The 27601-nt window shown below is 52.9% G+C and overlaps 1 protein-coding gene across 3 annotated transcripts; it reads left to right on the forward strand.

Moving 5' to 3' along the window:
- On the forward strand, positions 1-27190 carry C13H20orf96 (chromosome 13 C20orf96 homolog). 3 transcript variants are annotated; one of them, XM_065566291.1, is made up of 11 exons: positions 1-23; positions 15871-15944; positions 16349-16490; positions 17483-17613; positions 18102-18260; positions 18892-18991; positions 20464-20621; positions 20747-20848; positions 22011-22097; positions 22435-22553; positions 26114-27190. In XM_065566291.1, the coding sequence occupies exons 2-11, from the start codon at positions 15885-15887 to the stop codon at positions 26172-26174; spliced, it is 1119 nt and encodes a 372-aa protein (XP_065422363.1). In that variant the 5' UTR covers positions 1-23; positions 15871-15884; the 3' UTR covers positions 26175-27190. The 3 variants fall into 3 exon arrangements, with proteins under 3 accessions (XP_065422363.1, XP_042698544.2, XP_023964684.2); XM_042842610.2 differs by lacking the exon at positions 1-23 and adding an exon at positions 15060-15218; XM_024108916.3 differs by lacking the exon at positions 1-23 and adding an exon at positions 15686-15745.
- The last annotated feature ends 411 nt before the right edge of the window (positions 27191-27601 follow it).

Here is a 27601-nt window from a genome sequence, read left to right on the forward strand (position 1 = left end):
CCTACAACTCAAACAGCCTTCAGGTAACTGCCAGCTGCTCCTGACCAACAGTGTAGTTGAACAGGTGGCCTGGTGATGAAAATACCACCGCTCATTAACAGCCCCTGGGCCCTTCCCTTCGTTTACAACCCCTTTTTAACCTCCCCAGGAAGCCAGCCTTCAGAGAGTTGCTCTGACACTGGACTGGCTCCATTGCGGTTCAGAGCCAGCCTCTGCAAGCAAGCAGGTTCTCCGAGAAGGCGCATCCCCTCTGAGGTGGGGAAGGGAGCAGCCTCTAAACTAGAGAGAAAGTGGCAGCGGGCTGGCGTGAGCAGCTCTGAAACCCTCTCCTCTGCTTTCCTGTGCTTTTGGGATCTGCCTTCCACCAGCTGGGCTGCGGGCACCTTGAACCAGCTTCTCTCTGATGCTGAGCCCGGCCCTTATTGGCACAGGGGGAGGGTCCTTGCAGCTCGGAAGCGGGTTGGGTCAGAACCCTAGTCCAGGAGAGAGGGAGGGGGCAGTGTTTTCCCTGGCGGAGGCTGGCACCTGGGAGGGGGAGACAGGTCACAGTGCTCCTTGGAGAGCTCAAGAGCAACCTGCAGCCGAGGAGTTTAGAACCCACAGGGTTTATTCAGACCAGTGGAGCTGCCACCATAGCTGTGTGAATGCACCAGATCCTGCTGCCGCTGGCACAGCTGGATGGGGACTGGATGTGACGCAGCCCTGCTGGGTGTCTGGTAACGGGCTGCCAGGGATGCTGGGTGGTGCCTCGTCCCAAAGTAAACCTGTGCAGCGGGGGGTAACCCTGTGAGACACCTGCTCACCAGGCTTTCGAACCCAGGTCACAATTGCAATGCTCTGATTGGCTGTCGGTGGTGTCACCCAGCAGCCAGTGGGTATCCAGGCCCTGCCCTCGCCTCCCCTCCACCACGCCATTTCCACCTGCTCTCGGGGAGGCACCTTAAAAAGACAGTTACACTCAGAAAAATGACTGCAAAAACAGCCCCTCTTATTCCGGGCACTATGTAAATCAGCCCAACGGAATGGATCCTCTCCTTCCCCCCCCCAGGTAGCTGCTCCCTCCCTTTGCCCTGAGTCCTGACGGCTTAACCTACTGGCATGACCACAGTTTAACCCCTGGCGTCCCCACTGGGCTGATCCAGGCAGGAAGGAGCAGGCTGGGTTCTATTCTACCTCGTGCCTCATCAACAAAATGACCTGCCGAGACCTGCTCTCCTGGCTTGTAGTGGGGTGGCTGGTGCGTCTGCGCAAAGAGCCCGTGGTGCTAGTGAGGAGAGCTGGCTTTGGGGGAGATCTTGCTTTAAACTTCGCCTGGACCGCCCTGCTAGCGAGTGACCCTCCGGCAGCCCGCTGGCTTGTTTACAAAGCGCCGTAATCCTCGGGGCCTCTGCAGAACCTCCTCTCCCAGCATCTCACAACCAGTAATTGACCCTCTGGGAGCTGGGTCCATGCTCTAGATGGAGACACCGACAGACAGAGCGACTCTCTTCAAGGATCATGCGGTGAATGCGGGGCAGATCAGGGAATGGAACCCAGGAGTCCTGCTTCCCACACCCTTTAAAGTCACTTGCGTATTAGCCTTGTTCCATAGAGACCTGCGTGGCCCATTCACATCATGTGGCCTCATGCCTTGGACCCAAAGAAACCGCTCAGGTTCTGTTTGGGTCCGATCTGCTCCTGAGGGGTCTGGTCAGGTTCCATTTGGGTCAGGTCCAGATGGCAGGCTCTGCCCTAGCGTCAGAGATCCTATAGCAATGAGCCTGTAACCTGGGGAGAGAGACTGGATGGCACCTGACTGGTCTTTTCCATCTTTAATCCCCCTCTCCTCTGAGCAGCAGGATGAGCTAAGCACAAGGCCACCCCTGCAGCTGGATCTCCTGCCTTGCCTGGCTGGGGGACTCTGCCATAGTATTAGCTTCGTCTTCCATATTCCAGTTTCTCCCCCCAAAAAACCAGTGAGTGCCACAGTGCCATCGGGAGGGCAGAGCACACCTCTGAAGCAGGGGTCTGTGGGCACTCAAGTGTGAAACGGCAGAGTGGACAGGAACAAGTGCTGCGGTTCCAGCCAGTGATCACACACGCACATGGTCAGGCTGGAGACGCAAGCAGGGCTGTGCCCAGACTGGGACAGCTGGAATATGCAAGCCACGGGCAAGGCGGGCACAGCAGGGCACCTGATTTTAGTGAGAGGAACGGCAGGCGGGCTAGATACCTGAGGACAGATATGACCAGGGCTCCTCTCAGCACCGATCCCAGAGGCCAGCGCGCAGGATCCACGCAGAGCCCACGCCAGCAGGAGTGTGGAGAGGCTTCATGCTGCAGCTCAGGGCCAGGGCACTGCCTGGACCAGGCCCCCTGCCTGCTTGTTGGTTTGTTCTGAGCAGGTAGAGGGGACAGGTGCTGGGTTTCTCCATTCTGAACAGAGGAACGCCACCTCCTGCCTGGCCCTCTGCCTTCCACTGTGGCCTCCTCATTCCCTCCTGCTCTGCCTCTGAAGCTGCTCCAACCATGCACCCATAGCCTCCCCTGGCTAGGAGAGAGGGATGCGCTGCTCCACCTTCCACCCATGGCCACCTCCCTCCAGGCGGAGCCCAGTTTCAGGGCCACCTTCTTCAGGGCACACCCCTCACCCATCTGACAACAGGTCACTAGCAGCTGGGGTCTGGCACAAACATCCCCACCCTGGGCTGTACCTATAGGGGCATCAGACAGCCTGGGGAGGGCCCCCAGGCCAGGGGTGCATGGTACCTGGCTCTCTGAAGAGCAGGGTTTCTAAGCCTTGGCACTAACTGGGGTTCCCTTGATCTGCCTGTCTCCTGAGGTTTGGGGTGTGCCCATTACTGCGCCCCCGGCAGTCCAGAGAGCGTTGCATGCATTGTACAGAAGGGGAAGCTGGAGGCTTTTGCAATTGTCAGTGACCCCTCGGGGGTTCAGGTGCCCAATTCCCATGAACGAGTGGGACCGGAGGATCCAACCTCCTTATGCAGCTCCGGAAAACCTCTGCTCCAGGGAAGCCGCAGCTGCACCGTGACTCAGTGACGGTCAGGGACTCCAGCCACCCGAGGCGTCTCTCCCACCGAGGGCCACGGGGAGGATCACAACCAGCCTTTCAGCTCATGGGGCGAGGGGCTCAGCACAAGCCATGTCTGCCTCACACCAAGCTGCAGGGTAACCCGTAGGCCCACCCTCTGCCCCCCTGCACCTTCTGAGCGATGCCAGGAGGGGGCCTGACCATCCCTGAGAACCAAGAGTTCTGAGCCACTCGGGGCAGGGCATAGCCGGGTTGCTACTAGGCAGAAACTGGTGTGTGTGTAGAGGGGGAAACTCTAAACCAGGGCACAGAGAGCCCCATCTTCCAAGGCCCAGCAGAGGGGAAGCTTGCAGGCTGGCCACCGAGGGGTTAAAGGTGATTGGAAGCCGCCCCCTAGCCAGCCAGCTGCAGCCTCCGCTCACTAGGGCTAGGTTTGGGCAACCATCTTGCTGTACTGGGAGGCTGACAACCAGAAGCCCCTCCCTGCCGGGAGAGGCTAGCAGCCTGACCCCAATTGCAGGCCGGCTGCGCGGCGGGCGGGGGTCCCTCCTGCACTGCGGGCAGCAGCGAGCTCGTGCCTTGCACTTCGCTGCCAAGGCCCCGTGACAAAACTTTCCGAGGCAGCAGCCAAGAACCTCAATCCGTCATCGCGCCTTCCGCGCCCACTGCCACGGATTGACGGGCCTTCCAAAGCGAGCGGGGGCCTGGCCCCAGCCCCACCCGCACACAAGCCGCTTGGCCAGGGGACCAAGGGAAGAACTGGCGGGGTTTCCTCCCTGGTTCTTTCGATGCCAGTCAGAAGGGGGAGACCAAACGCCAGTGCTGAGCATTCAAATGCTGCTCCCCCTCCATCAGCTGGCCCGGTCTCTTGCCCCTGGGGTCCCTGGCTGTGACCCCAGCCAGCAGCAGTGTGTGCGTGCGCATGGTGCCTTCCTGAAATGTCACCCACAGCCCTGGAACCAGCCGGCTCCTTCTGCTAATACGGTCAGCCAGGAAACAGCCAGTGCTGTCGTTAAGCTTCCCAGTTACCGTCCTCACTCTCCTGCCCCTAACAGTCTGAGCTTGTCCCCAGTGTAAGTCCAGCCGTGTGTTTCCACCTGCCTGCAGACTTGGGCATGCATGGCCACGCCAGGTCCTGCTCACACTAGTTGCATTGCTACCACCAGGGCCTTGATTCTGAGGCAGGGAAGTGCTGGCATGGCTCAGCCGGGAGTGCCAGCTCCCCACAGCCCTGGAGGGGTCATTCTGCGGTCTCCTGGGATCCTGGCTGCCTTACCCTGCTCCCCAACATGCCCCCAACTCCACCAAGGAGGGGAGGCATGGCCTGGGGCACTCATGCATCTCCAGACACCGTGTCCTTGGGCAGCTCTTGGGTGTCTGTACCTCCCGCATCCCACATTTGCTTGCCTTGATTGAGATACTCTGTCCTGACCTCTCTCTGCATCCCATCCTGCCCTGGGAACAGGCTCCTCCAGCCGCTGCACCCCCTCCTGTGCCCCCCTCACCCTGTCCTTCAGCCCCCCATCTCCAACTGCTATCCCCACCTCCAGCACCCAACCCCAAGTTCCCCTTCACTGCCCCCTGCATCCACTTTTGCTGGGTTCTCCTGCCTTCTCCCTGGGCTTGGTCCTGCTCCATGCTCCCACCACTGCTGGGGAAGGGGTGTGACTGGAGTGAGAGGGGGCGGGCTGGGGACAGGGGCGGGGGCAGTGAGTTGGGAGAAAGCAGGGCAGACTGGGGCAGTGGGGAAGAGCAATGTTGGTTCATTTCATGGGCCATTTGCGGGCCACGTGGGGAACTGCAGATTCCCTGCTGCGCTGGGAGTCCCCTGGAGGCTGGGTTTCTCCCGTCCGCCCCCACAGACCCTGAGATCCCCACTCCGGAGTGACAATCTTCTCCTCGAAGGGCATTCCATCTCCAGGTCATTGGCTCCTGGGCTCCTTCCTGGGATCCCAGCTCCAGATGGGCCAGATCAGTCACTCTCTTCCCAGTCCAGGATCCTAGTTCCAGCGGCTGTTCCTGGCAGTGTCTCATCTCCTCCCTGTCCTGTGGGGTCACGAGAGGAAAGCGAATATGGTTGTAGAGCCCCATCGGCTAGGGCTGGCTGGGCTCTTTCTGGGATCCCTTGCAAAGTGCTTGGAGAGCTTCAGCCGCCAAGCGCCCTGTAAGCGCAAGGGTTCTACTGCAGCGTCATTGCTAGCGTGGGTGGGAATCTGGACAGCAGAAGGGAGAGCTGCTCTGCTCAGCTCAGCGGCCCGTCCCAGGCCCGGCCCCGTCCCTCCTGCAGGGACCTCGCAGTGCTGCCATTGCACCATCACAAGCAGGAGATGGGGGCCAAGCCTTAAAGCTCAGGGCCGGATGTGAACGTAACCAGGAACTCCCAGCTGTCTGGACCTGGGGCTTGGCTTTGAGGCTGCGGCCCGCTGCAAGGTTCAGCCCTGGGTCCAAACTTCCTCGGCGTTTGGGGGCAGTGGGGCTTGGCTTGTGCCATCTCCAGGGCGAGCCCTTGGAGCCGGCAGAGAAGCTGCGCTGTGGCGGGAATACAGCCGGGTAGAGGAGCCCCGGCCTCCCTCTCCCATCGCTGTGTGAGCTCCCCCGGGCCCCGGGGAATGAGGAAAGGCAGTGCACACGTTGAGTCAGGAGGGGCTGGTTTGACACACGGCTTTGCTGCCCTAATGCATCTTGCTAGGGCCCGAGGTGGGGAACTGGAGCCCTCTGCTGACTTCTCCCATTTCACACCCGTCACCAGGAGCCGAGCTGGTTGCCTGGTGCCCTCTGCTGGCTTGTCCTCGATTTACACCTCGAGAGAAAGGGGGGACCAGGGCTGTGAGCGGGGCGAGGGGGCTGCAGCGAGGTCACTGCCCTGCAGCTCGTGCCAGCAGCTCCGAGATGAAGCCGTGCTACGTTCCCAGCAGCAGACCCGGCCGTCCCACTCCACCCTCACTCCTAGCTCATGGAGTTTTACCTGCCTGGGGCTGGAGCAAGGACTTGGGGGGTTGGCCCAGAGAGAGGTGTGAGCAGTCACAGGCCTAGAAACCGCAAACGCCTGCTTTCTTCCTTGGGCTGTGGTGCTAGTCTGGGGCCAGGCGTCCGGGGCTGCCTTTCCCAAAGCGGCCCCCAGGTCTGGCAGCCCTGGATTTTGGAGGCCCATCTGCAGCCCCCATGAGCTGTTTTGCAGAGGGGCCAAGCCCCTGCTGCTCCTCTTTCCTACACTGACCGTTGTGGGGGCTCAGCAGTTGGCCAGACAGACCCTGGGTGCAGATTCTTCACCCGTCTGATCCTGCCACAGCAGTGACGTGGTGACATGGCAGGACCCAGGGGCAGCTCGTTGACCTTCTGTAGCTCTAACTTCCCCGGCGCGTTATGCCTGTGGAGAATATGGGGTAACAAAGCTCTCTGCCATGCCCGCTTCCATTCCCATCACGCCCAGGCTCTGCCCCACAGGGCACCCGCAGGGCACCTCTCCCTCCCCTTATCCCAGAGGCGAGGGAATGGCTGGTGCAGCTTCAGAGAGCCGCTCTGCACCAGGAGAGTCTCCGGCGGCTTGCAGGTCCTTTTGCAGACGGGAGAATCTGGCCTTAGCAGCCTGTAGTAGAGGCCACTTTGGAGGGTCTGACCCTCTGTCTGCCATCTGCACAATGGGGCAGCGGCATTTCCCTCTGTACCACCTGGGCAGGGGTGGCGAAGGGTCATTTGCTGAAGCTTGTAAAGGCTTGGAACAGAAGTTGCAGGGGTGCTGGGTGGACTGATGATCACTGTCTGTATTGAGGAGGGGTAGCTGGCACCCTGAGAGGCCCCTCTGGACCTTTTACTTTTCCCCTGGGTGTCATCTTGCCCTGCTCTGAGCAGGGTTAGGCAGGATGGTATGAGAGCGCCAGCACCCTGTCTGTGCTCCCACCGGCAGGATGGCGCCCGATCTCCCGGACAACACTTGTGCAGACGCAGCCAGTGAGTTGTGTTGGACTGTCCACGCTCTGCCGCAAAGCCTGGGGAAATAGCACATTACAGGGGACAGAGCAATGAGCAGAGAGGGCTGTGAAAGTGACGTGAGCCAAAGTCAACCCTGGGTGTAGGCCTCCATTGGAGTTTTCCCCTAATTTGCTTTTCAGAGGAAAAACCCAGGATGAAAAACGACTCCAGCGCGTTCAGGTCTGCAAAGGGCCCAGCAATGAGCCCTGAGGGAAAGATGATCTCCTTTGAGTTTAGTCCACGTAGGGCATAGGATAATATAGTGGGAGGTAGAAGACATCGCCTCAGGACAGAACAGCTGGCCTCATACAGAGAATGAGTGTGTGTGTGTGTGTGTGTGTGTGTGTGAGAGAGAGAGAGAGAGAGAGAGGCTCAAGATCCCCAGAGACAGGGGGACTCTTGGGACAGAGAAATTCTCCCAATCTGGAGGGAGAGTGAGTGAGAACACACACCTAGATCTCAGGATGGGAGAGACCCAGCTTCTCTGCTAATTAATTTAACCCCCTCGATAGTCTTCTTCAGTCCCTGGCTCGGGGGGCTTATTAACGGGTCCCAGGGCTGTGCCAGGGACACTGACACCCCCCACCTGTGGAAAACGCAAACCTTCTTTTCAAGGTTTTTCTGACCAAGCTCTCCCGCCTCAACTCAGACCTGACGCAGCAAGGCTCTCTCCTCCCAGCTATGCAGGGTGCCTATTCCCTGGCTGGATACATTTATCCGGCAGGGCCAGGCCAGCGCTTTGCAGGCGTCCGCAGGAAGCGAACTGATGGGGTAAATCTGACCAGAGCTGGGTGGGTGGCGGATAAGTGAAGCTGGCGCGTTGTTCGCCATCTGACTTTGGAGTGCACGGCCCTCCCTCCGCAGTGACACCAGAAACCCAAAAGGTAACTCCGTGCTTTGGCTAGCACTGCAGGGAGAGTCCGACACATCCAGGGCAAGAAGCGAGGATCCTCACACCGGGCCTGCCGCCATCCTTAGGAGTGAGGATGGTCACCGAAAATTTTCCCTGCAGTCTCTGGACAAGGTGGAGCCCAAAGAGCATCTCTGCCACCCCACTGAGACCAAGACTGGCCACCCAGATTGGTCCTATTACGTCTCATCAGGACCCGGTTAAAAGAAGCAGTTTCCTGTCCCCTGAAATGATTGCTGCTGGGCACGCCCACGGGGACCCTCTCCGAAGGAGGATGCAGCAGGAGTAGGGCTGGGCAGACTCCTGTGTGAAGAGAGAGTGAAAGCACCAGGAGCGAGAGCCGCAGCACAGAAATCACAGGCGGGGCGGAGGGAGGGAACGGGAGCAGGGCGGAATGGGGCTTTAAGCCACCTTTGCACCCTCCCAGTGCTGGGCTGCCCTAGTGGAAGTTAGCCCTGGGGGCCTCTCCAAGTTACAGCAGCCTCACTTCTTACCCAGCATAAAGGGCCTGGAGCAGGGGTGAGGGTCTCCCCCAGGTCTGCCTTGGTGACAGAGGAGATAGCGAGAGGCCATAACAGAGGCAGCGACACTGGTGACTGGTCCCGAGAAGATCAGTGGGGCTCTCCGATTCAGAGAACAAGGGGCAGTCAATGGAAACTGTGTATCAGCCAAGCCCAAGAAACCCTCTACCCCAAGGCACCGGCTCCAGGACGACTGTCAAACTGCTGTCATGGTAAGATCAACCTCAAGCCCCGGAACAGCCAGGTCACCAGCCGAACAAGGTGGCATAAGAGGATGCAGCAGGCAGCTAGAGAGAGCGTGTCTGATGGTGGCAGTGCTTGGGAAAGCCTGGAGAGCCGTTTCTCCACAGAACAGGAACATCATCGGCAGCAGCTGAGCCTGGCCTTCCCCTCACCAGGCCACCTCATTAACGTGCTTCAGCCCTGAGCTGGAGAGACCTTCTCAAGGGCCAGGAGGGCACTTGGGCCTCCACGTCTCATTCGGATCCTTGGCCTCTCTGCTGACTTCTGACCCAGCGAAGCAGCTGGCTGGAAGGCCAGGTGAGAGCAATGAGAAGATGGGTGAAAATAAGGCCAGCACCAACCAGCTGCCTGGGAGCAGGCCTGGAGCAGCCAGAGCCAGAGGAGAGAGAAGGGTTCTTACAAAGAGAACAAAATCCTCCTGCTTTTAGCCCTCCCTCTGTCTCCCCCCCGACCCAAGGAGACCCTGCCAAGCCGAGGGTGCAGGACAATGGGAAAGTGCCTGCTGCCCGGAATGAAAACCGGACAAGGATAAAGCTGGTGCCATTGAGTGAGCAAGTGCAGAGGAATGAGGGTCTCCTCGTATCGTGCTGGGGAAGAGGCTGTGTCGGGGTGCTTGCTGCTTTGGAGAGCTGCCTGGGTATGCACGGAGAGATGGCTTGGGGAGAAGCATTTCAGGCTATTCTACGTGAGGAGCTGCTAACAGCCCCTTGGCACGGGTTACCTGCACACTAGTTCTTTAGCGAAAGGTGCAGGGGCTGGCAGACACAGGTGGCAGCAAGGTGAGAAGTGAGACGCCCCGGCACAGTAGCTAGTCCGATGTCACTTGGACAGACGGCATTTTTGCCTGGGTGTCAGCGAGGGCAGAACTGCACCGTTCACTCTGCACCATTGTGAACAAGGGCAGGTTCAAACCATCCTCTTCTAACCTGTGTGGCTCAAGCATTGAAAGCAGGGCACCCTTCTGCCCAGATACTCCTTGGGCCCATTCTTCTCCACAATGAGAACTTGGGCTGCTCCTTTCTGTTTTCGTATCTGTTTAGATGTAAAACCCTGGGCTGGATTCTGCTCCGAGTGACACTGACTAACCTGCAGCACCTCTGCAATGCCAGGAGATCAGAATCCGGCTCGTTCTAGCTCCAGGAGTGAGGAAGGCCCAGTTGGCGTGTCGTCTCTCACGCTGCAGCACAGTTCAGAGCTGCAGGGTCACAGAGCAAGATGAGATCTTTGCGGACGCCTGATCGTTGATCACAGCCTGCGGTCTGGGCCCACCCTCGTGTCCTTTCCATATCCCTGTGTTCCTTGCAGCCCTGCTTGTTGGGGATTGGTGCCTGGTTAGTAATTGCTATAGTAAATCAGAGTCTGACCTTGGAAACATGTCACTGTTCGCAAGGATTCTGGTTGCACCCAGTCCTCTCTTTATGTCTTTGTGTCAATTTGCAGGTCGTTACAGCAACAGATGCCCCACGCTGATGAGCTCAGGAAGGGGGAAGTGCCCCTCTTCCCCCTCACCTGATGACTGATCCTGATCATCATCATCTTCACTTGGAAGTCAGGGGAAGGACCAGACTCGGTTACCATCCTGCTGAGTGGGGCATAAACACCTGCCTAGGAAGACTGTAGCATTCTGCCATTTCCCGCCCCGGGAGAGAGACTCATCACAAAGGGGCCAAAGAATCGGCAGCCACATTGCAAATGAGAGGAGAGAAAAAAGAACCAAATCCAATCCCGGCAGGCAAAGGAGTGGAGTGAAAATCCCTTTCCCAGCCCCAGCCCCCGGCACTCCCCCTCCCACCGCACTATAATAAAGTCTCTATTAACATGAAGAAGGAAACGTCAGCGCACCCAAACAGCTGCTTAAGGGCTCGCCCCCTCTCTTCTTCCCGACTAACCTGACAGTAAGTGACAGGCCAGGGAACAAAGGAGCCATTCAGCTCATCGCTGCAATCCCCTCCCCCACCCCATTCTACAAAGGGTTTTTTTTAATGTGTAAAAAAGCCAAGGAACAAAGGCAGCGCTGAACGGATGGGGGAGGACCCCCCCACCCCCACCCCACAGCACCCAGGGCTGTCTCAGACTCGGAGCCTTCCCGGATCCCAGGCCGTGTCATGCCCCAAAAAGTCATTCATCAACTTCTGAGAAGAAACAAGCTCTTGCTAAGGGGCATCTGGGAGCTGAGGGGGGGCCAGCTGCCCTGCTTTGATAAAGCAGAACCTGGAGCTCAACTCATCACCAGCTGGGCCCAGGGCATCTGGACCTGAGAGTGTGAAAGCTCCTCCCACCTGCTAGACAAAGGCCAAGAGAGGGTTAATGATCTCTCCTGTCCCAGGGCTGGGCTGGGGGGGTGAGGCGCAAGTCACCTGAAGATCCCCGCCCTGCTGTAAACGGGCACTAACAGTGTCCCGGGGGCCCTGAGGATTGGCCTGGGGGGACTGGGCTTTGCAGAGCCTGCCCTGGGCAAATCTGCCTTGAGTGCAGCACTTGATGCACCATCCTCCTGCCGGCTGCTCCTGTGAGGGGAGGATCTCTGCACGGGGTGGGGGGAAGGGCAGTATCTGTACCACGCCTGCGTGGGAGGGGGTGGGCACGGGCCAAGCCTTGCTGCTTGAGACCCCGAGAATTGTAGGAAGCGCGAGGAGATGCCCGGCTAGCTCCAGGCGAAGGAGCTGGACGGAACCGGGCAGGTCGCTGTGTCTCGCAGGTAAGTATTTGATCAGAGGGGGTGAGTGCAGAGAACAGCAGACCAATGCTCAAACTACAGAGCTATCCCTCGTGCAGGGCCCTAGGCACACTGGTTGCATTCCCCTGCTGGACAGACTGACCCTGCTGGTGAAAGGACCCTCTGGCCGGATGCTCCAGGAGACCCCCACAAAACTCAGTCCCTGTCACACCGCAGAAGCTCTGATTGCCTTGGTAATCCGGAATGAGCACTGCTCCCGAGATGCTCCTTACAAAGTATTGTGGGCTGCGAGTCTTTGGCCTCTCCCTGACCACCACCAAGGTGGTGAAGGAGTACGACAGCAAAGAGAGCGCCAACCCCGAGGGTGTGCTGGAGGTGAGCCGGTCGTGGGCTGTCCCCCTGCAGCCACTGGTCACGGAGCTGGTGAGCAGGATCGACCCCAGCAGCCAGCAGGGCTCTGCAAAGGACAACGAGCGAGCACATGGCCGTGAACTCTGAAACTCCCCTGAGCTGAGCCTGAGATCCAAGTGCTAACTCTGGGCATAACTATCTTAGCTAGCTTGGCTTTAATCTCCCACTGCTTCAGCAGCAGACATGGGGGAGCTAGGGTGACCAGATAGCAAATGTGAAAATTGGGACCCGGGGGGGGGGGGGGGGGGGGGTATAGGAACCTATATAGGAAAAAGCCCCAAATATCGGGACTGTCCCTATAAAATCAGGACATCTGGTCACCCTAGGGTGAGCTACTCACAGCAGAGAGGGCACAGAACTGGGAGCTAAGACTTCTTGGGGGCTAATCTAGCTCTGACACAGACTCCTCTCTGGGCTTGGGCAAGTCACTTTGCCTCTGGGCCTGGGCCGCAGCTTCCCATCTATAAAATTTAAACAGAAAGTAATTCTCACCCTGTGCTGTAACAGAACCGGGGCTAATATTTGCATACCAACCAACAGGGCTGTGGAAGATCATCACTAAGGGCTTGTTCACAGAGGAAATTATACTGGTGTAAAGTGACCAGTTGTAGTTGTACTTGTATAACTCCTTGTGTGTACTTGTATAACTCTTGTTCTGGAAAGAGGGCCTTTTCCTGGTTTAGCTTATGTCACTTTGGAAGTGGTTTAGTTTAAACTGGAGAAAACCACTTTTATTCCAGAGTAAGTGTCCACACCAGAAATTACGGTGATTTAACTATATGGGTATTATGCCAATATAACTACTCCTGTAGGCAAGCCCTTAGCTAAGGGTTGTAAGGCCCTTTAAAGGTATAAAATGCTATATAGCTAAATGTGATTAATCTCCTGCCCGGTAGGCTCACGTGCTCATGGATGGGAAGGGGAAAGGGAAAGGATATCCTGTGTGAAGACAGGTGAGAAGAGATCACAGCCTAACCCTGCAGTGATTAGATGGAGCCAATGCTACGAATGACCTCTTGCAAGACAAAGGGAGCAGCCTCTCCAGCCCAAGGCGCAGGACAGGTTATTACCAACGTGCTGATTGGGCCACTGCTGGGACTGTCCTGTTTCTTGGCCCTGCTGAATTGTCATATGCTGAGGTTTTCCCTCAGGCAAACCACACACTGGTGGTATGCAGTTCGGGCTCCATTCCCGCAGACCGAAAGGGAAGAGAAAGTGCGCTCTGCACAGAAACCGTTGAAAGATGGCGCCAAATGTGGACGGAAGCACAGGGATTGCTGAGATGCAAAGCGATGCATCACGGGGCGTTGGGACAGGATCCAGAATGCCCCACGCCCTCTTCCCACAAGCCACAGCGCCAGAATGGGAAGAGGTGCTCTATGGGATAGCTGCCCATAATGCACCACTCCAAATGCCACTTCAAGTGCCGCAAATGTAGCCATGCCAGTGCGCTGTTAGCTGTCAGTATGGACAGACTGGAGCGCTTTCCCTGGTGCGCTCTCCGAAGGCGGGTTTAACCCAAAGCGCTCTACATTTGCAAGTGTAGCCATGGCCTAAGTGTTGGGCCTGAATAAGGACTGCAGTACAGAGCCCATATTTATATCTGAGAGAGGTTTTGTTAGGCTTATGAACAAAGTAGCACCAGCTTAATGACAGGTGTGACTTTAAACTGATTTAGTTAAACTGGTGCCACTTGTGTGTAGATGCTCTTCAATCGTTTTAAATCTTAAAAATGTGTCAATTTGGGGCTTGCCTACACGCGACCTGACCTGGCACCGAATGAGGTAAATGGGTTACAATTCACACCGTTAATAATTTCAGTGGAAGGCTGTGTGTGGACACACTCATTTCGGAGTAAGAGCACCAGTCCTATTTCAATATTGGTAAAATGTAGATTTGAACTGAAATAACTCAGGTGTGAATTACAACCCCTTTTGTTATTTCAGTGCCATTTATCACATAGACAAGTCTTTATGGGGCAAGCTAATCCATTATAACCTGTTTTAATCTGATGTAAAGGTGTCCACACCAGGATATGTACTGGTTTAACTAAACTGGTGCAAGTTTGTGTGTAGAAAGCTCCCAGGTAATTGGGAAAGTATTGGGCCAAGTTCCCTGGCCTGTCTTATTTAAGAGGGCAGAGTAGATAATCGTAATCCTTTCTGGCCTTCAAAATCTATGAATCCTCCGCTTGTACACAAACCAGACACTCAGGAAAGGTTTAGATTCTAACAATGCTCTAACATTTTTTAAAAATTACTCATAAATCCAACTGTGTAGAAATGAATGGCTTTGTAACTGAAGTTATTCACACGATCCAGTAAATCTGGTAACACATGGTGCCAAGAATTAGGGGGTAGCCGTGTTAGTCTGTATCCACAAAAACAACAAGGAGTCCGGTGGCATTTTAAAGACTAACAGATTTATTTGAGCATAAGCTTTCGTGGGTAAAAAACAATGCATCTGAAGAAGTGAGGTTTTTTATCCACGAAAGCTTATGCCCAAATAAATCTGTTCATCTTTAAGGTGCCCCCGGACTCCTTGTTGTTTTTATGGAAACACAGACACACTGTCTATGGATTTGGGTGGCATTGGACACAGCCTGTGTCCAATGCCCACAAATCACACAGCTCCATGCGTCTGACGAAGTGGGTATTCACCCACGAAAGCTCATGCTCCAATACGTCTGTTAGTCTATAAGGTGCCACAGACTCTTTGTCGCTTTTTACAGAACCAGACGAGCACGGCTCCCCCTCTGATACATGGCCCGTGGTTTTCTAAAGCCCATTTCAATTAACCTTTCCCGGGAGGGGGCATAGCCTCTGAAGATGCTGCACCCCAGCCCAGGGCTGCAGGGGGCTGGGCAGAAGGTTCCCTGCAATTGCTGCTTCATTGGGTCTTTTCCTAACTTTGGCGCTTGACTCTGCAAGCTCGAGGTTCCTCAAGCAGGGTGACCAGACAGTAAGTGTGAAAAATCAGGACAGGGGGTGGGGGGTAATAGGCACCTATATAAGAAAAAGACCCAAAAATCGGGACTGTCCCTCTAAAATTGGGACATCTGGTCACCCTGTAACCTGTCCTAGGCCATGTCCACACCAGGACAGAGAGCCCAGGCCAGCGCAGCGCCACGTGCGTAACACGGGGCTCCGTGTGGGCTCAGTCAAACCGCCCCCTGCGGGGCGCACGCTGCAGCAGTGACCGGAGCGCTCTGCCGACTGGGGATCGCCAGGGGGCGCTGCAGAGCCGTGGCCCCGCCCCACGTCCGCCCGGCCAGGCCGGCCCGCAGAGCACAGCGCCGGGGGGCGGGACTAGAGAGCCACGCCCCCCAGCCGGCTTCCGTACGCCGCCTCCGTCCCGTTCCCATGGAGACCCGCCGCTCCGCGCCGCCCCGGCTGCTACCAGGAGCAGAAGCCCTGGGGAGGAACCAGCCGGGGGGGGCGCCCGGGGCGAGGACAGGCACGGAGGGGGCGGGGCTGGGGGACCCCAGGATAGTCTCTGGCTCCTGGGAGGGTGCTGGGGGGACCCCAGGATGGGCTCTGGTTCCCCCTGGGAGGACCCCAGGATGGGCTCTGGCTCCTGGGAGGGTGCTGGGGGGACCCCAGGATGGGCTTTGGCTCCTGGGAGGGTGCTGGGGGGACCCCAAAATGGGCTCTGGTTCCCCCTGGGCGGGTGCTAGCGAGACCCCAGGATGGGCTCTGACTCCTGGGAGGGTGCTGGGGGGACCCCAGGATGGGCTCTGGTTCCCCCTGGGAGGTGCTGGGGGGACCCCAGGATGGTGTCTCGTTCACTTGTCTGCATGGCTATATGGCATGTCACTGCCCACCCACCAGTGTCCCCTCTTGCAGTCCCAACAGTGCTTCCTGCTGGGAGGGCTTGAGCCCAGGGGAGCTGAGAGTTTCCCCAAAGCCAGTACAGCTTCGCCATTCTCTGCAGTGATTCCTGCTGGGAAAGCCTGAGAATAAATAAGCCGGGACTGGAGACCTGTGAGCTGCTTACATTCAGTGCTCCTATACCGTTTCTTGAAGTTACTTGCCCAGGGTCTTCTGCAGTAATTATAAAGTCACCTTTGGGTTAGCCACCTGACTAGCGTCTCCTGCTTTTCTTCCAGAGCCGCCTCCAGAGATGGCTGCAAAGGTCCTGAACACCCTGGCACAAAACATAACAAATAAATACGGGACAATTGTAAGTTACCCTAATGGCACTTTAACTGGACTCCTCTGAGGGGCTGGGGGCTGGAGCCAGGACACCATGGTGATGGGGGCTTTAGAAGTGCATAAATAGACCCTATACAGTGCCTCTCCCCTTGCCACTTGTGGTGAAGGAAGGGCTGGGGACTGGGAGGTGGATGGCTGCCATTCGAATGTACGCACATGTTCGACCGGCCCTGTCAGATATGCTAGCAAACTGTCACTGATAGAAGGCCTGAAGGGAGTGTTCCCCAAATGGTGCCCAGCCCTCTGGCACAGTGGAGAGGTTCCCAGACTCCCTTGAGGAATAGGATGGGGAAGTTCGAATTGTAGTGAAGACCACCCATAAACCTCCCATGACACCGTAAACGTCTTGTTTGTGCCTTCTGCTGAGTTTAGGATTACAGCAAGTGGCAGCGGGTAGAAGCAAAAAAGAAGAAACCTGTGTCACACAAACCAGCTTTGCCACCTATCGCATCACCAAGTGAGGACAAGAAAAGCGAAGGGAGCTCCGCTGGCCACCAGAAAGGCAAGCGGTCAGGTTGGCAACGATTCTATTTCTGTACCATATGGCATGTCACTGCCCACCAGGGTCCCCTCTTGCAGTCCCAACAGTGCTTCCTGATGGGACGGCTTGAGCCCAGAGGAGCTGAGAATTTCCCCAAAACCAGTACAGCTTCGCCATTCTCTGCAGTGACTCCTTCTGGGAAAGGCTGAGAAGAAAAATGTCAGGACTGGAGACCTGTGAGCTGCTTCCATTCAGTGCTCCTATACCATTACTTGAAGTTACTTGCCCTGGGTCTGCAGGAATTAGAAACTCCCTGTGGCTGGCATTCCTAAATGTCATAGAATCATAGAATATCAGGGTTGGAAGGGACCTCAGGAGGTCATCTAGTCCCACCCCCTGCTCAAAGCAGGACCAATCCCCAACTAAATCATCCCAGCCAGGGCTTTGTCAAGACTGACCTTAAAAACCTCCAAGGAAGGAGATTCCACCATCTCCCTAGGGAACCCATTCCAGTGCTTCACCACCCTCCTAGTGAAAAAGTTTGTCCTAATAGCCAACCTAAACCTCCCCCACTGCAACTTAAGACCATTACTCCTTGTTCTGTCATCTGCTACCACTGAGAACAGTCTAGATCCATCCTCTTTGGAACCCCCTTTCAGGTAGTTGACAGGAGCTATCAAATCCCCCCCATTCTTCTCTTCTGCAGACTAAATAATCCCAGTTTCCTCAGCCTCTCCTCATAAATTATGTGCTCCAGCCCCCTAATCATTTTTGTTGCCCTCTGCTGGACTCTTTCCAATTTTTCTACATCCTTCTTGTAGTGTGGGGCCCAAAACTGGACACAGTACTCCAGATGAGGCCTCACCAGTGCCGAATAGAGGGGAATGATCACGTCCCTCGATCTGCTGGCAGTGTCCCTACTTATACAGCATATCTCTCAGCTACACATGGCAAGTGTATTCAATTCCTGTCATGTGTTAAATCTGGACAGTTTAATAAGTGCAGAGCATTTTCTGTTTTACCAGTTCTATTCAGTACCAGTTCATCCTTGCCTTCAAAGACAGCATCCTCTCTGAGTCCCAGATTTGTTCAGCAGAAAACCTCAGCAAAGGAGACCGATGTAACTAAAAGCTTGGAGAACATCAAAATTATTAAGGTGTGTAAAGCAAATGTCCAGTGCTGTGATTTATTTATAGGGAGGCTGGCGCACACCATTCAAGTTATTCAGGGTTGTCCCAAGAGAGGAAAAAAACGAGTTGCCTGATTATCTCATTTGCATGCATGCAAAGTGGATGTCCAAGCCTGCTGTTCTGATTTGGAGGCATGCACCAATTTGACACTCCCATTGTGCTCACGCGGATGACTCCACAAGGTGCTGAGCAATGGAGAATCAGGCCCCAGGTGCTGGGAGGAACTAGAGGAAGAGTGTAGTGATAGAGCAGCTGGCCAGTGAAGAAGGTGGGTGCAGGGATGTGTTGGGGGAATTGGTGTGATGTAATTTAGCAAAAAGATGGAGGTTTATTGGGTGGTTTTGTGGTGCCAAAGTAAATCAAGGGCGATATCATTATTTATGAATTAACAGAAATGTCATTGGGATGGCAGGTGGAACACATTTGTAAATCTTTCATTCATAAATTCTTTCAGAAACTGACTAAGTCGAAGAGAAAGTCCCTAAATGAGCTGAAGCATCACAGCGCCGCCCTTGTGGAGACCAACGGGAGACTAGCCCAGGACATTCAACAGACAGATGCCAGTACTGCCAAGCATGCCAGAGACCTGCTGCAGCAGTATGAGATGTTTGGGGTGAGGCTTAGGTGTGGCCAGTGAAGTCAGATGGGCAGAATCCCAACATAATCCCAGCTCCTTCTAATCCCACCCGAGCAGGTTCAAGCTCTTGTGTGGTGATTACACAGCCCGTCACTAGTGGTAAGGGGGAACAGTCCTGTGCCCTGAGGCTCCTCTGCAGCATTCTGGTTTACACAGTTTATATACCACTGGGCACTGCCCCCCAGCAGCCAGAGATGCTCCAGCTACCTGCATTCTGCTGCCTCCTCTTAATGCAGATACAGCCCTGAGTGTGCGGAGCAGCTGCCTTGCCGATCCCAAAGGCAATGCTGCTGCAAGATTTTCTGATGAGGAAGCAATAGTGTAGTAAGTGACAACTGTCACCCTCTCCTAGTAGCTTGAACATGTCCCCTCCATCAAGTGCATGACCTCGACTGGCTCATGAGGTGGGAAGCACAAAGTCACTCCCAAGAGCAGCTCTCCTGTGCTTGCAGCTGTGCTGCCTTGGCACCATGCAGTTCACTCCATCATGCTATTAGTGGGATCAATAAATACCATGGGGAGAGGTGCATTAGGAAGCCTGCAGCTAGACACTTCATAGTCTGTCAGTAGCGTACAGCAATCAGTGACTAGATTTCTCTCTCTGTAGACCGTCATCTCGACCCTTCGGGACTCCAATCAGAACCAAGTTGGCGTAGCACGAGCAGAACTCCAAGAAACAGAAAAAATGGTGGAAAAGAACCTGAGGAGTAAGAATGGATAGTTTACATTAAGCTAATGTCAATATAGTACATGTAACCCCATTGTCCAGTACTCCTCATTTCATTAGATTATAAATGCCAGATTGTTGTTGTGAACGTCAAATGATTAGGTTTCCTAAAGATAATCTATTAGTTTTGGTATATGGAGACTGTCACAGTTTCAGGGTAACTGCATCTGTATTCCCCCTCCATGGGCCACTCGAGGAGTTCCCAGCCAGGTCTCAGGACTCCAGCTGTTACCTGTCTCTGGCTTAGGGACCTTTGTTCCACTCCCTTCTAACTCGGTTTTAAAGCTGCACAGTTCCTTGCCTTACTCAGTGATATCCCCAGCAAGCTAGTCTGCCTGATGGCCAGCACCTGTGTGTTGCTTTCTCTCCGTGGGCTATGAACAGTACATTGCCAGCAGTTACAAGTTACTACACAGCTCCTCATAAGCAAGCACATTTATTCTTCAAGTAAAAGCATTTATAGAGTAAACATCATTAAAACAATCAATAGCGTTTAACTCACCTTAAACATTCCAGGCGTCACCCATTAGTCTTATGGTGCCCTTGTAGGCCAAAGTCTTTCCCTGCGTCAGTTTAAACAGTCTTTTCATGCCAAAAGCCCTTTCTTTGTCTGTTGGTCTCTGGAAAACCCAGTTTGAACCAGTATGGACAAGCCTCCCCAGTTGGTACCTCTCTGGAGGTGTTAACAACCTCCAGATAGGGGGGAGGGATAGCTCAGTGGTTTGAGCATTGGCCTGCTAAATCCAGGATTATGAGTTCAATCCTTGAGGGAGCCACTTAGGGATCTGGGGCAAAAATCAGAACTTGGTCCTGCTAGTGAAGGTAGGAGGCTGGACTTGATGACCTTTTGGGGTCCCTTCCAGTTCTATGAGATAGGTATATCTCCATATATTTTAAACCTTAATCATTCTTCTCCCCCACTTCTTCTTAATTTCTGGCGGAGCTAAAAGTAACCTTTCCCTACTGGAGTTGCACACAATTCCTGTCCCACAGTGATACACAAACTAATCATACACTTAATACAACATGGGATACTGCATGCAGTTGCAATACTTGTCACAGGACATTCCCTCTCAGTCAACTCATGTAAAAAATGTTTGGAAGGGCTATAAACCCTACAACGGCAGAACCAACCATAACTGATGGGGTTAGAAAGAGACTTCCCCTATGAGCAAGTTATTCCATATTCTTGCACCTTCTTTGAAAATATCTGGTACTGGCCACTGTCAGCGACAGGATAGTGGATTAGATGGGCCACTGGTCTGATTCAGTCTGGCAGTTTCTGTGTTTCTAATCATGGCTACTAGACTAACATAATATTTAACCATCATAAAGAGAAGGTTCTGTTTCAGAAGAACAAAAGTTTCCTTGGCTCCACTGAACAGGAGACTCAGTAGAGAGGGGGTTTAGGAGTCTCTGTGGCTTAACTTTCTATCTTGGCCTTTTAATCAGAACTGAAACATCAGGTGGATCACATGAACACCAAGGTGCAAATGCTCCAGGAAGAGCTCAATGTTTTACGAACATACATGGACAAGGAGTACCCAGTGAAAGCCGTCCAGATAGCCTTTATGCTTCGCAACATCCGAAACCTGAAGGAAGAACAGCAGGTAAAGAAACCTCTCCTAACCTTTGTTATCCCTGTGTGTAAAGAGAAGGGATGACCAAGGCAATCAGATGTTCACTTGCTTAATAATCCTGTTGTTTCCCTGCCACCCATCCCTGTGATTCTCAGGATGAAATGGAAGATATAGAAGATCTGGCCAAAACAGTAATGCAGCAACTGGAAAAGAAGGTGCAAGATGAGAAGGAGCAGATATTACAGGCTGTTGCAGAGGTTAGTGGATTGCATCTGTCTTTGCATGCTTGTAAGTCAGTGAGAAAGATAATGGACTATCCTGCCAACTAGACTGCTACTGGGAGCTGCCATCTAGGGCTAGGGGGTTCCAGATTTGGCCCACCAGTGACACTGTGGTACAGAGGACATGCAAGGGTGTAACAGTGAACTACTGCCTCCAGCTTAGTTGCTACCTGGAGCTTTTCTTTGGAGTAGCAGGGAGCTGTAGGTACAGAGCTGGATTTCGCATTGGTGTGCAATTGTAGCCTTGCATGTTGCAATATTTTCAGAATCATACATGGGTATTTGCACACACAATTAGAAGGAATGAATTAAATGGAACTGATGTTATTTAGATAGATGTTTAACTAGTCACTTGTCTGCACAATTACTGAGATTGCACACACATTTGCAGTAATTGCATGAGCACATTAAGCACACAAATAGACACAATACTGAAAATATGAGACTTTATTGTCCCTTCAGAAGATATAGGAAACTTCTGTTGTACAATTGCTGTTTATGTGGTAGTACTTAAGACTTCTGTGCAAACGTAAAGGAGCCCTCACCACAGCCTGGTGAGGTGGAAAAATATCAGTATTCCCATTTCACAGATGAATCTGTAAGCAAGGGTGATGTGACTTGCCCAAGGCCATATAGCTAGTCTGTGTTGGCACCTGGCATTAGAACACCAATATTACTGACTCCTATTCCTGTATTCAGCACAATATGATCTCATTGGGTATTGAGCAGATGATGGCCCCCAGAATTTGTCCCAGCCTGCATTCCTTAAAGGAGGAGTTCACCTGTTATTCTAGACATGGCAAATACAACTGGGTCATCCCTAGGGTCTGCAAGTGGCAGGGTTTCATGTCTGTCATTGTGGGTTGCATTGTAGAAATAAATTATACCCAGACAGCTCTAAAGTACAGGTTTTTGAACAACCAAAACCCTGAGAGACCATATCCCTTTTTCCTCCCATTGAAGCTGTGAACCCATTCTTCTGAGCCTGTTAGCTCAAAGAGAGCCATGGACAGCAATCATGTTTGTGATTGCTGCAGCCCTCCCCAGCTATTTTCTGCTTCTCTTCTGGTCCAGATGCATACTGGGATTTACTGTCTGGTCTTTTACTTCAGCTGGTTTATTTTTTCTATCTGTGCAGGACAAGGCGTTTCTCTATCAGGAGGGGCTGAAGCAGATGGCTGTCAACAATCGGATACTCAGGAATGAAGTCCAAATGCAAAAGAAGGTGAGCAGGTTTGGGAGGAAATCGCATGGAGCAGCAGGGGTGTTGGCCTAGTGAGTATTAACCCCTTTGCTGCTGGTCCTCCAGTACAGTGGCTGTGCCATTCAGTTTCCAGTGGACTATTAGGGTACACCTAGGATGTTGAGGCGCACAGCAGGGATTCCCCTGGCACACTGCAGAATGTACTGTGGGGAACACTCCGGCCCTGGCTTTGTGAGGATGGACCGATGCCCTGGCCAGTCTTCTCTAGCTCCTCTGATGTTTCTAGTTCTCTGGTACCTTCGTGCTCTCGTCATCTAGGTGTTTTTAAAGAGCAGTCTCACAGGTTTAATTCTTTCAGTTCATTCACAAGCTGTTGGAAGACATCACAGAGCTACGAAAGAGCATTATGACACTTCGCTGGAGCGTGAGAGACCCTAGAGAGGTGATCTTCGCCGACGTCCTGCTCCGCAGGCCCAAGTAGGTCCCTGCGTTTATCTCCTAAGCAGTAGAGTTTATTGACCGACAAGCCACAGGCCCTTCTGACACCAGCTTCAACGTGAGTATTCAGAGGTCACCCTCTGCTTGGTGCACTGGGAGTTAATCTCCACTCAGAACGCCTCGGTGTTAAGAAACGCAAGCCAGCTATTTGCACAGCCTTCAAAGGTAAACGATGCACCTCACCATAAAATGTAAACTTAATTATAATATTGGATCGTAGAATCTCAGGGTTGGAAGGGACCTCAGGAGGTTCTAGTCCAACCCCCTGCTCAAAGCAGGACCAATCCCCAAGTAAATCATCCCAGCCAGGGCTTTGTCAAGCCTGACCTTAAAAACCTCTAAGGAAGGAGATTCCACCACCTCCCTAGATAACCCATTCCAGTGCTTCACCACCCTCCTAGTGAAATAGTGTTTCCTAATATCCAACCTAGACCTCCCCCACTGCAACTTGAGACCATTACTTGAGATCCAATTGGGGAAGGGACGTGCATGGCCTAATGGCCTGAGCACAGGAGTAGGAACTAGGACAGGCTAGCCCTAGCACTGATACGGATTTACTGTCAACCTTGGGTAAGTCACTTCCCGGCCCTGTGCCTCAGTTTCCCCACTAGGGGATTGTGAGGATTAATAAAGCTTTACAAGCCTCCTGTGATGCACAATAAGGAAGTATTCTGTTGTTCTCATTTTCCAGTTGGGAAAACTAAGGCTCCAAGGGACCAACAGGCCTTCCCAAAAGACTCATTGTATGTAGTGTATTCATAGCCATGTTGGTCCCAAAAGACTAGTTGTCAGAGCATGCACTGGTTATCTAAAGTCACTTTTCGAACAGCCACAGTAAATTCCCCCCCAAAATACTGGGTGAAAAAAGATAAGTAGGCCATTTTCCTACTATGTTAAAGAGGTTTCAAAGGCAGATGAGAGCTGCAAAAAGCCAAATCTCATTTCTCCCTCCCCGGCCCCAGTTCACTGGTGGCTGATTGATGAACAGAAACTCAATGCTGAAAGCAATGTGCAGGGTGCCCTGCCAGCTCATTCACAAAAATCCTGGCTTCTAACTTCCAGGAACAATGGAAAAGGTTCGGCTAAGAGTGTGGGCTCAAAACATAAAACAGAGAGAGATGCACTAACACGCCCTGAAACTACTCCCACAAATACCTACTGGGGTGCAGTTGATGCAAAGAGCAATTGTGATAACACCTCAGATTGTGATTGACTGCACACCAAATAAACACAGATCCACAATATCTAAAGGAAACGTAATGCAGGTTAAAATAGAAACTTGATTAACAAGTGTCAAGTGACGTTACAACTGGCCATTGGTCTTGATCGGTTATTTACTTCAGTTAGGGTGCAAGCCAGGGCCACATTTGGCCCAAAGAGGTTAAGGTCTTGAATGTCAGCCAGTCTAAACTTGTAGGTGTGTGTGCAAAATGCATGTGAAATCGTTTGCTGTTTGCCTGTGCGTTTATTGCAGTTGTGTGTGCAAAGTGAGTGTGTGAACAAACTGTGAATCACACTGATTTTTCACCTCTAGCTTCCCCATTTTTGCACATAAAGTAATTTTATAGGCAGATTAGTCCTGCAGTTTCCCCCCCATTTTGCATACATAGATTATTCACATGAACTGTATGAAAACCACGTCTTCCATAAACCCAGGCCATAAGTCTGTGACAGAGGCAAATAGGGCCAGATTCCCTGACTCCAAGTCCCGTGTTTTAGGCAGAAGACGGTCCTTTGGCCTGGTCCAACTGCAGAAGTTTGGAGGCCTGGTGTGAAGCAGAAGGAACGCCTGCAACATGTCAGGAAGTTGGGGAGAGTTGAACGGCCTGGTGATATATTAGTCTAACTTAATTTTTTTCAGATAAAAGCAGGATAAAATGAAGAATTAATTAGTCCTGAGAGATTGTAGAGCTGGGGTGACTGCGTGTGACTGGGAAAGGTTTAAAAATAGAAGAAAGGCCAAGTGGGAATGTTTCTGCAGCATCATAAATCAGGCATTTGGTGATTACACAGCCCTGCCAGGCTGGGCGCCTTTGCTAGAGCCATCACCACGGTTTCCTCCACAGACCTTTCCCACTGACCTCCCTTACACTTTTCACATGACTTCGCAATGGGCTGGTTTTCTGAGATTAGCCCATTGGTTTCCCTGAGACACTGAAGAAACAAAGTTGTGTTCAGACCATGTTCAGCTGGGAGAGTTGGGGAAAGTGCGGTGCAGGGGCTCAGTCTCTCTCCCCACTAGCAGCAGCAGAGCAGAAACTGATCGTAGACAGGGTTGGATTTTTCGGAACAGGCCTATAGTGTCCCAGGACACGAGATCTGGGATGCCAAGAGGCTGGAGGGGGTCCCTCCCTTTCCATACTCATTTTTGTTTCTAATTGCTGCGTGGCCAAAGCAGCAAAACCACGTTACCTCTTTCCTCTCGCCCTCCGTTCCCTGCCTCTGCTTTGCCGAAATACAGCTGAACAAGTCCACCTTTTGTGCAGAATCAGTATTGCAGCCTAGTCAGCAAGGAAGGTGAGAGATGGCTGGGAGTCAGAAGACTTGGGAAGCTATTCCTGGCTCTGCCACGGACTCATTGTATGACATTTGGCAAGTCATGTGGGGCCTGATTTCTCAGTGTGGGAAGTCCACGGGCATTGTGGGTGTTCAGACCTTCTGGAAATCAGGCGATTTACCCCTCTGGGCTTCAGTTTCCCCATCTTTAAAAATGTACCTCCTCTGAGTGCCATGGGGTGTCATTCATTGAGCTTTTCCCAGCTGTTACAGAAGCCTGGATTGAAGGTGTCACGGAACAGAACCAGAATTAATGAGGATGTTGATACACAAACTAGTGGTCACATTTCATCTTACTGCGTTTCTCCCACTGTGTGCTGGAGAGTGGATGTAACTAACAAGGCCCTGCCGCTGTGAAGCTTTTCCCCTCTGCGTTTGTCTGTTGGGCTTGAAGGAGAGTCGCAGCTAAATACATTGTTCTGTTTTCATAAACCCACTGCCGACTCTGATTAGGGCTCGGTTATCCTGTGCATGCTGTCTAGGGAACAGCTAGGCAACAGGGCTCAGACTTTGATTTACAATGTGTGATCTTCCCATAGGAAGAGAGGAGATGGCCAGTCTGGTTAATGCCAGAGTGGGCTCCGCAGGGTGAGTCAGAGCTAACGTATAATACTGCTTGGGCACTGCTGCTGTGGGCTGGGTCGCCTGTCTGGGCGCTGGCTCATGCACGAGAACCCAATATGGCTTTTAAGGGCTGTTGTCCTCTGAGCAAGTCTGGGGTTCTGGTCCTACCCCTCCTCCCACCCTCCAATAGCGAAGGGTGCATGAGTGGTGGACAAAGGATGTCCAGGCCCTTGAGTTACTGTTTTGGCTGTACAGCATGTCTGAGAAGGGCCATGTGTTTCTGGCCCTGATTGTACCAGGATTTCTCTTCCCCACCACCTCACTCCCAAAGACTCACTTGATCTGAACTGAGGCAGAGTTCTTGTTTCCTTGGCTATGGTTTGACTTTCTCCTTATTGCTCTCTCCTCTCTCTGCTCAGATGCCTGCCAGATACAGAGATTGTTCTCAATATCCCCTTAGAGGAGAAGGTTTTCGTTTAGTCCCAGAAGCTTTGGACCTGAAGTGGAAAGGTGGGTGGATGGGCCAGGCCTTGCCCACAGAGCTATGTCATCATAGAACGCAGCTGGGCCAAGAACAGGATGAGGAGCTGTACAACAAATCGCCCCCTCTTCATGGACAAGTTCTCCAAACCATCCCAGTTCTCAGGAAGTTCTGCTCTGTGCCGCTTTTGGTTTGTCAGGACAAACAAGTTCCATCACAGAACAATATGCAGGACTCATTGTGTCATCGTCATGCCAGATCCAAGCTGGGTAAAAGCCAGAAAACGGCCATCTCGCTAGAAGGAATATGGTGCAAAATTCTATTAAAGCAGCCAGGTGTGATCCCAAACGGGATCGTTGATGAGGTGTCACTATTGTCAACAGCCCTTTCCCAATCTCACATTCTTACAGCGCTACCGAGTGTCATTGGTGTCAGCCACCTACCGATAAAACGTCACAGTTCCACGTGGGCAGATTAATTCCTGAAGCCCAGGGGAGTTCTATCCGAACAAATTTGGCCTTTTTATCCTTCCCAGGAAAACGCCTTTGTACAAGATACTTTTATCAATATTTTGATTTCTGATGAGCTGAAGCCCGGACCCAGGATGAGGTCTTTAGTAATGGAACAATGAACAGCTATCACTACGTGCCCTCCAGCAGCTGCCTGTCAGAACAATTGCATCCCCATCAGCTATAGCAATGTCAGGTCAGGGGGACAGAATGGTGACACAGGATGAGGATCTTCCACTTCCAGTGTCTGTACAAATGCTTGCCGTTCCTAGCAGCCGGCGTCGCTTGCCCTATGGCCGTAGTGGAGTCCATCCCATCCCATCCCTGTCTTGCTTACGGTTGAATGGTTCTGACAGTATTCACTCTGGGAAGTCTACCAGTTGATGGATAACTGTGTAGCATGTTTAACCTGCAACTTTCAATCTACGTTTTGAAATAAAAATGAAGTGGGTCTTTCATTTGTAACTGAAGTTTCATCCTGTCAGAATAAATCTCCAGGCACCTTTTATTATTTGTCAAAAATAATAGCACTTTTCACTTCAGTCGTATGGATCAGGCCGGGATCTCAAAGTGCTTTACAGCCACTAGTAAATGTAACCTCACAGCCTTGCTGACACAGAGCCAGACTAGCTGGCTAGGTTCTCCTCCAGCCCCATCCCTGTAAGATGGGAGCCCGCCTCACTTCCCGTAATGATCAGAATGATATTTCACGTGCACCTCTGAAAACCTTACTCCTGGAGGTGTGTGGGTGAGGCTAGGGCAGGGATACGTACCCGTTCCTCTCAAGTGCTCTGGGATTGGTGGAGGAGTATTACAGTGTACGAGTCCCACTCCTTACTTGGTGAAATAACCATACCTTCTGTCGCTATTCAGTCTGCCACTAGATGGAGCCTGGCAGCAGCTCAGCAGATGGAGAA

The sequence above is a fragment of the Chrysemys picta genome, chromosome 13, assembly GCF_011386835.1.
Source record: "Chrysemys picta bellii isolate R12L10 chromosome 13, ASM1138683v2, whole genome shotgun sequence".
NCBI classification, from domain to species: domain Eukaryota; kingdom Metazoa; phylum Chordata; order Testudines; family Emydidae; genus Chrysemys; species Chrysemys picta.

Bases quoted from the DNA above. Each gene is read 5' to 3' on its own strand.
- C13H20orf96 (XM_042842610.2), top strand. From the start codon at position 15,125: ATGGAGACCCGCCGCTCCGCGCCGCCCCGGCTGCTACCAGGAGCAGAA. The intron at 18,261-18,891 runs GTGAGGCTTAGG...CTCTCTCTGTAG, and splicing joins AGCAGTATGAGATGTTTGGG to ACCGTCATCTCGACCCTTCG. The intron at 20,849-22,010 runs GTTAGTGGATTG...CTATCTGTGCAG, and splicing joins TATTACAGGCTGTTGCAGAG to GACAAGGCGTTTCTCTATCA.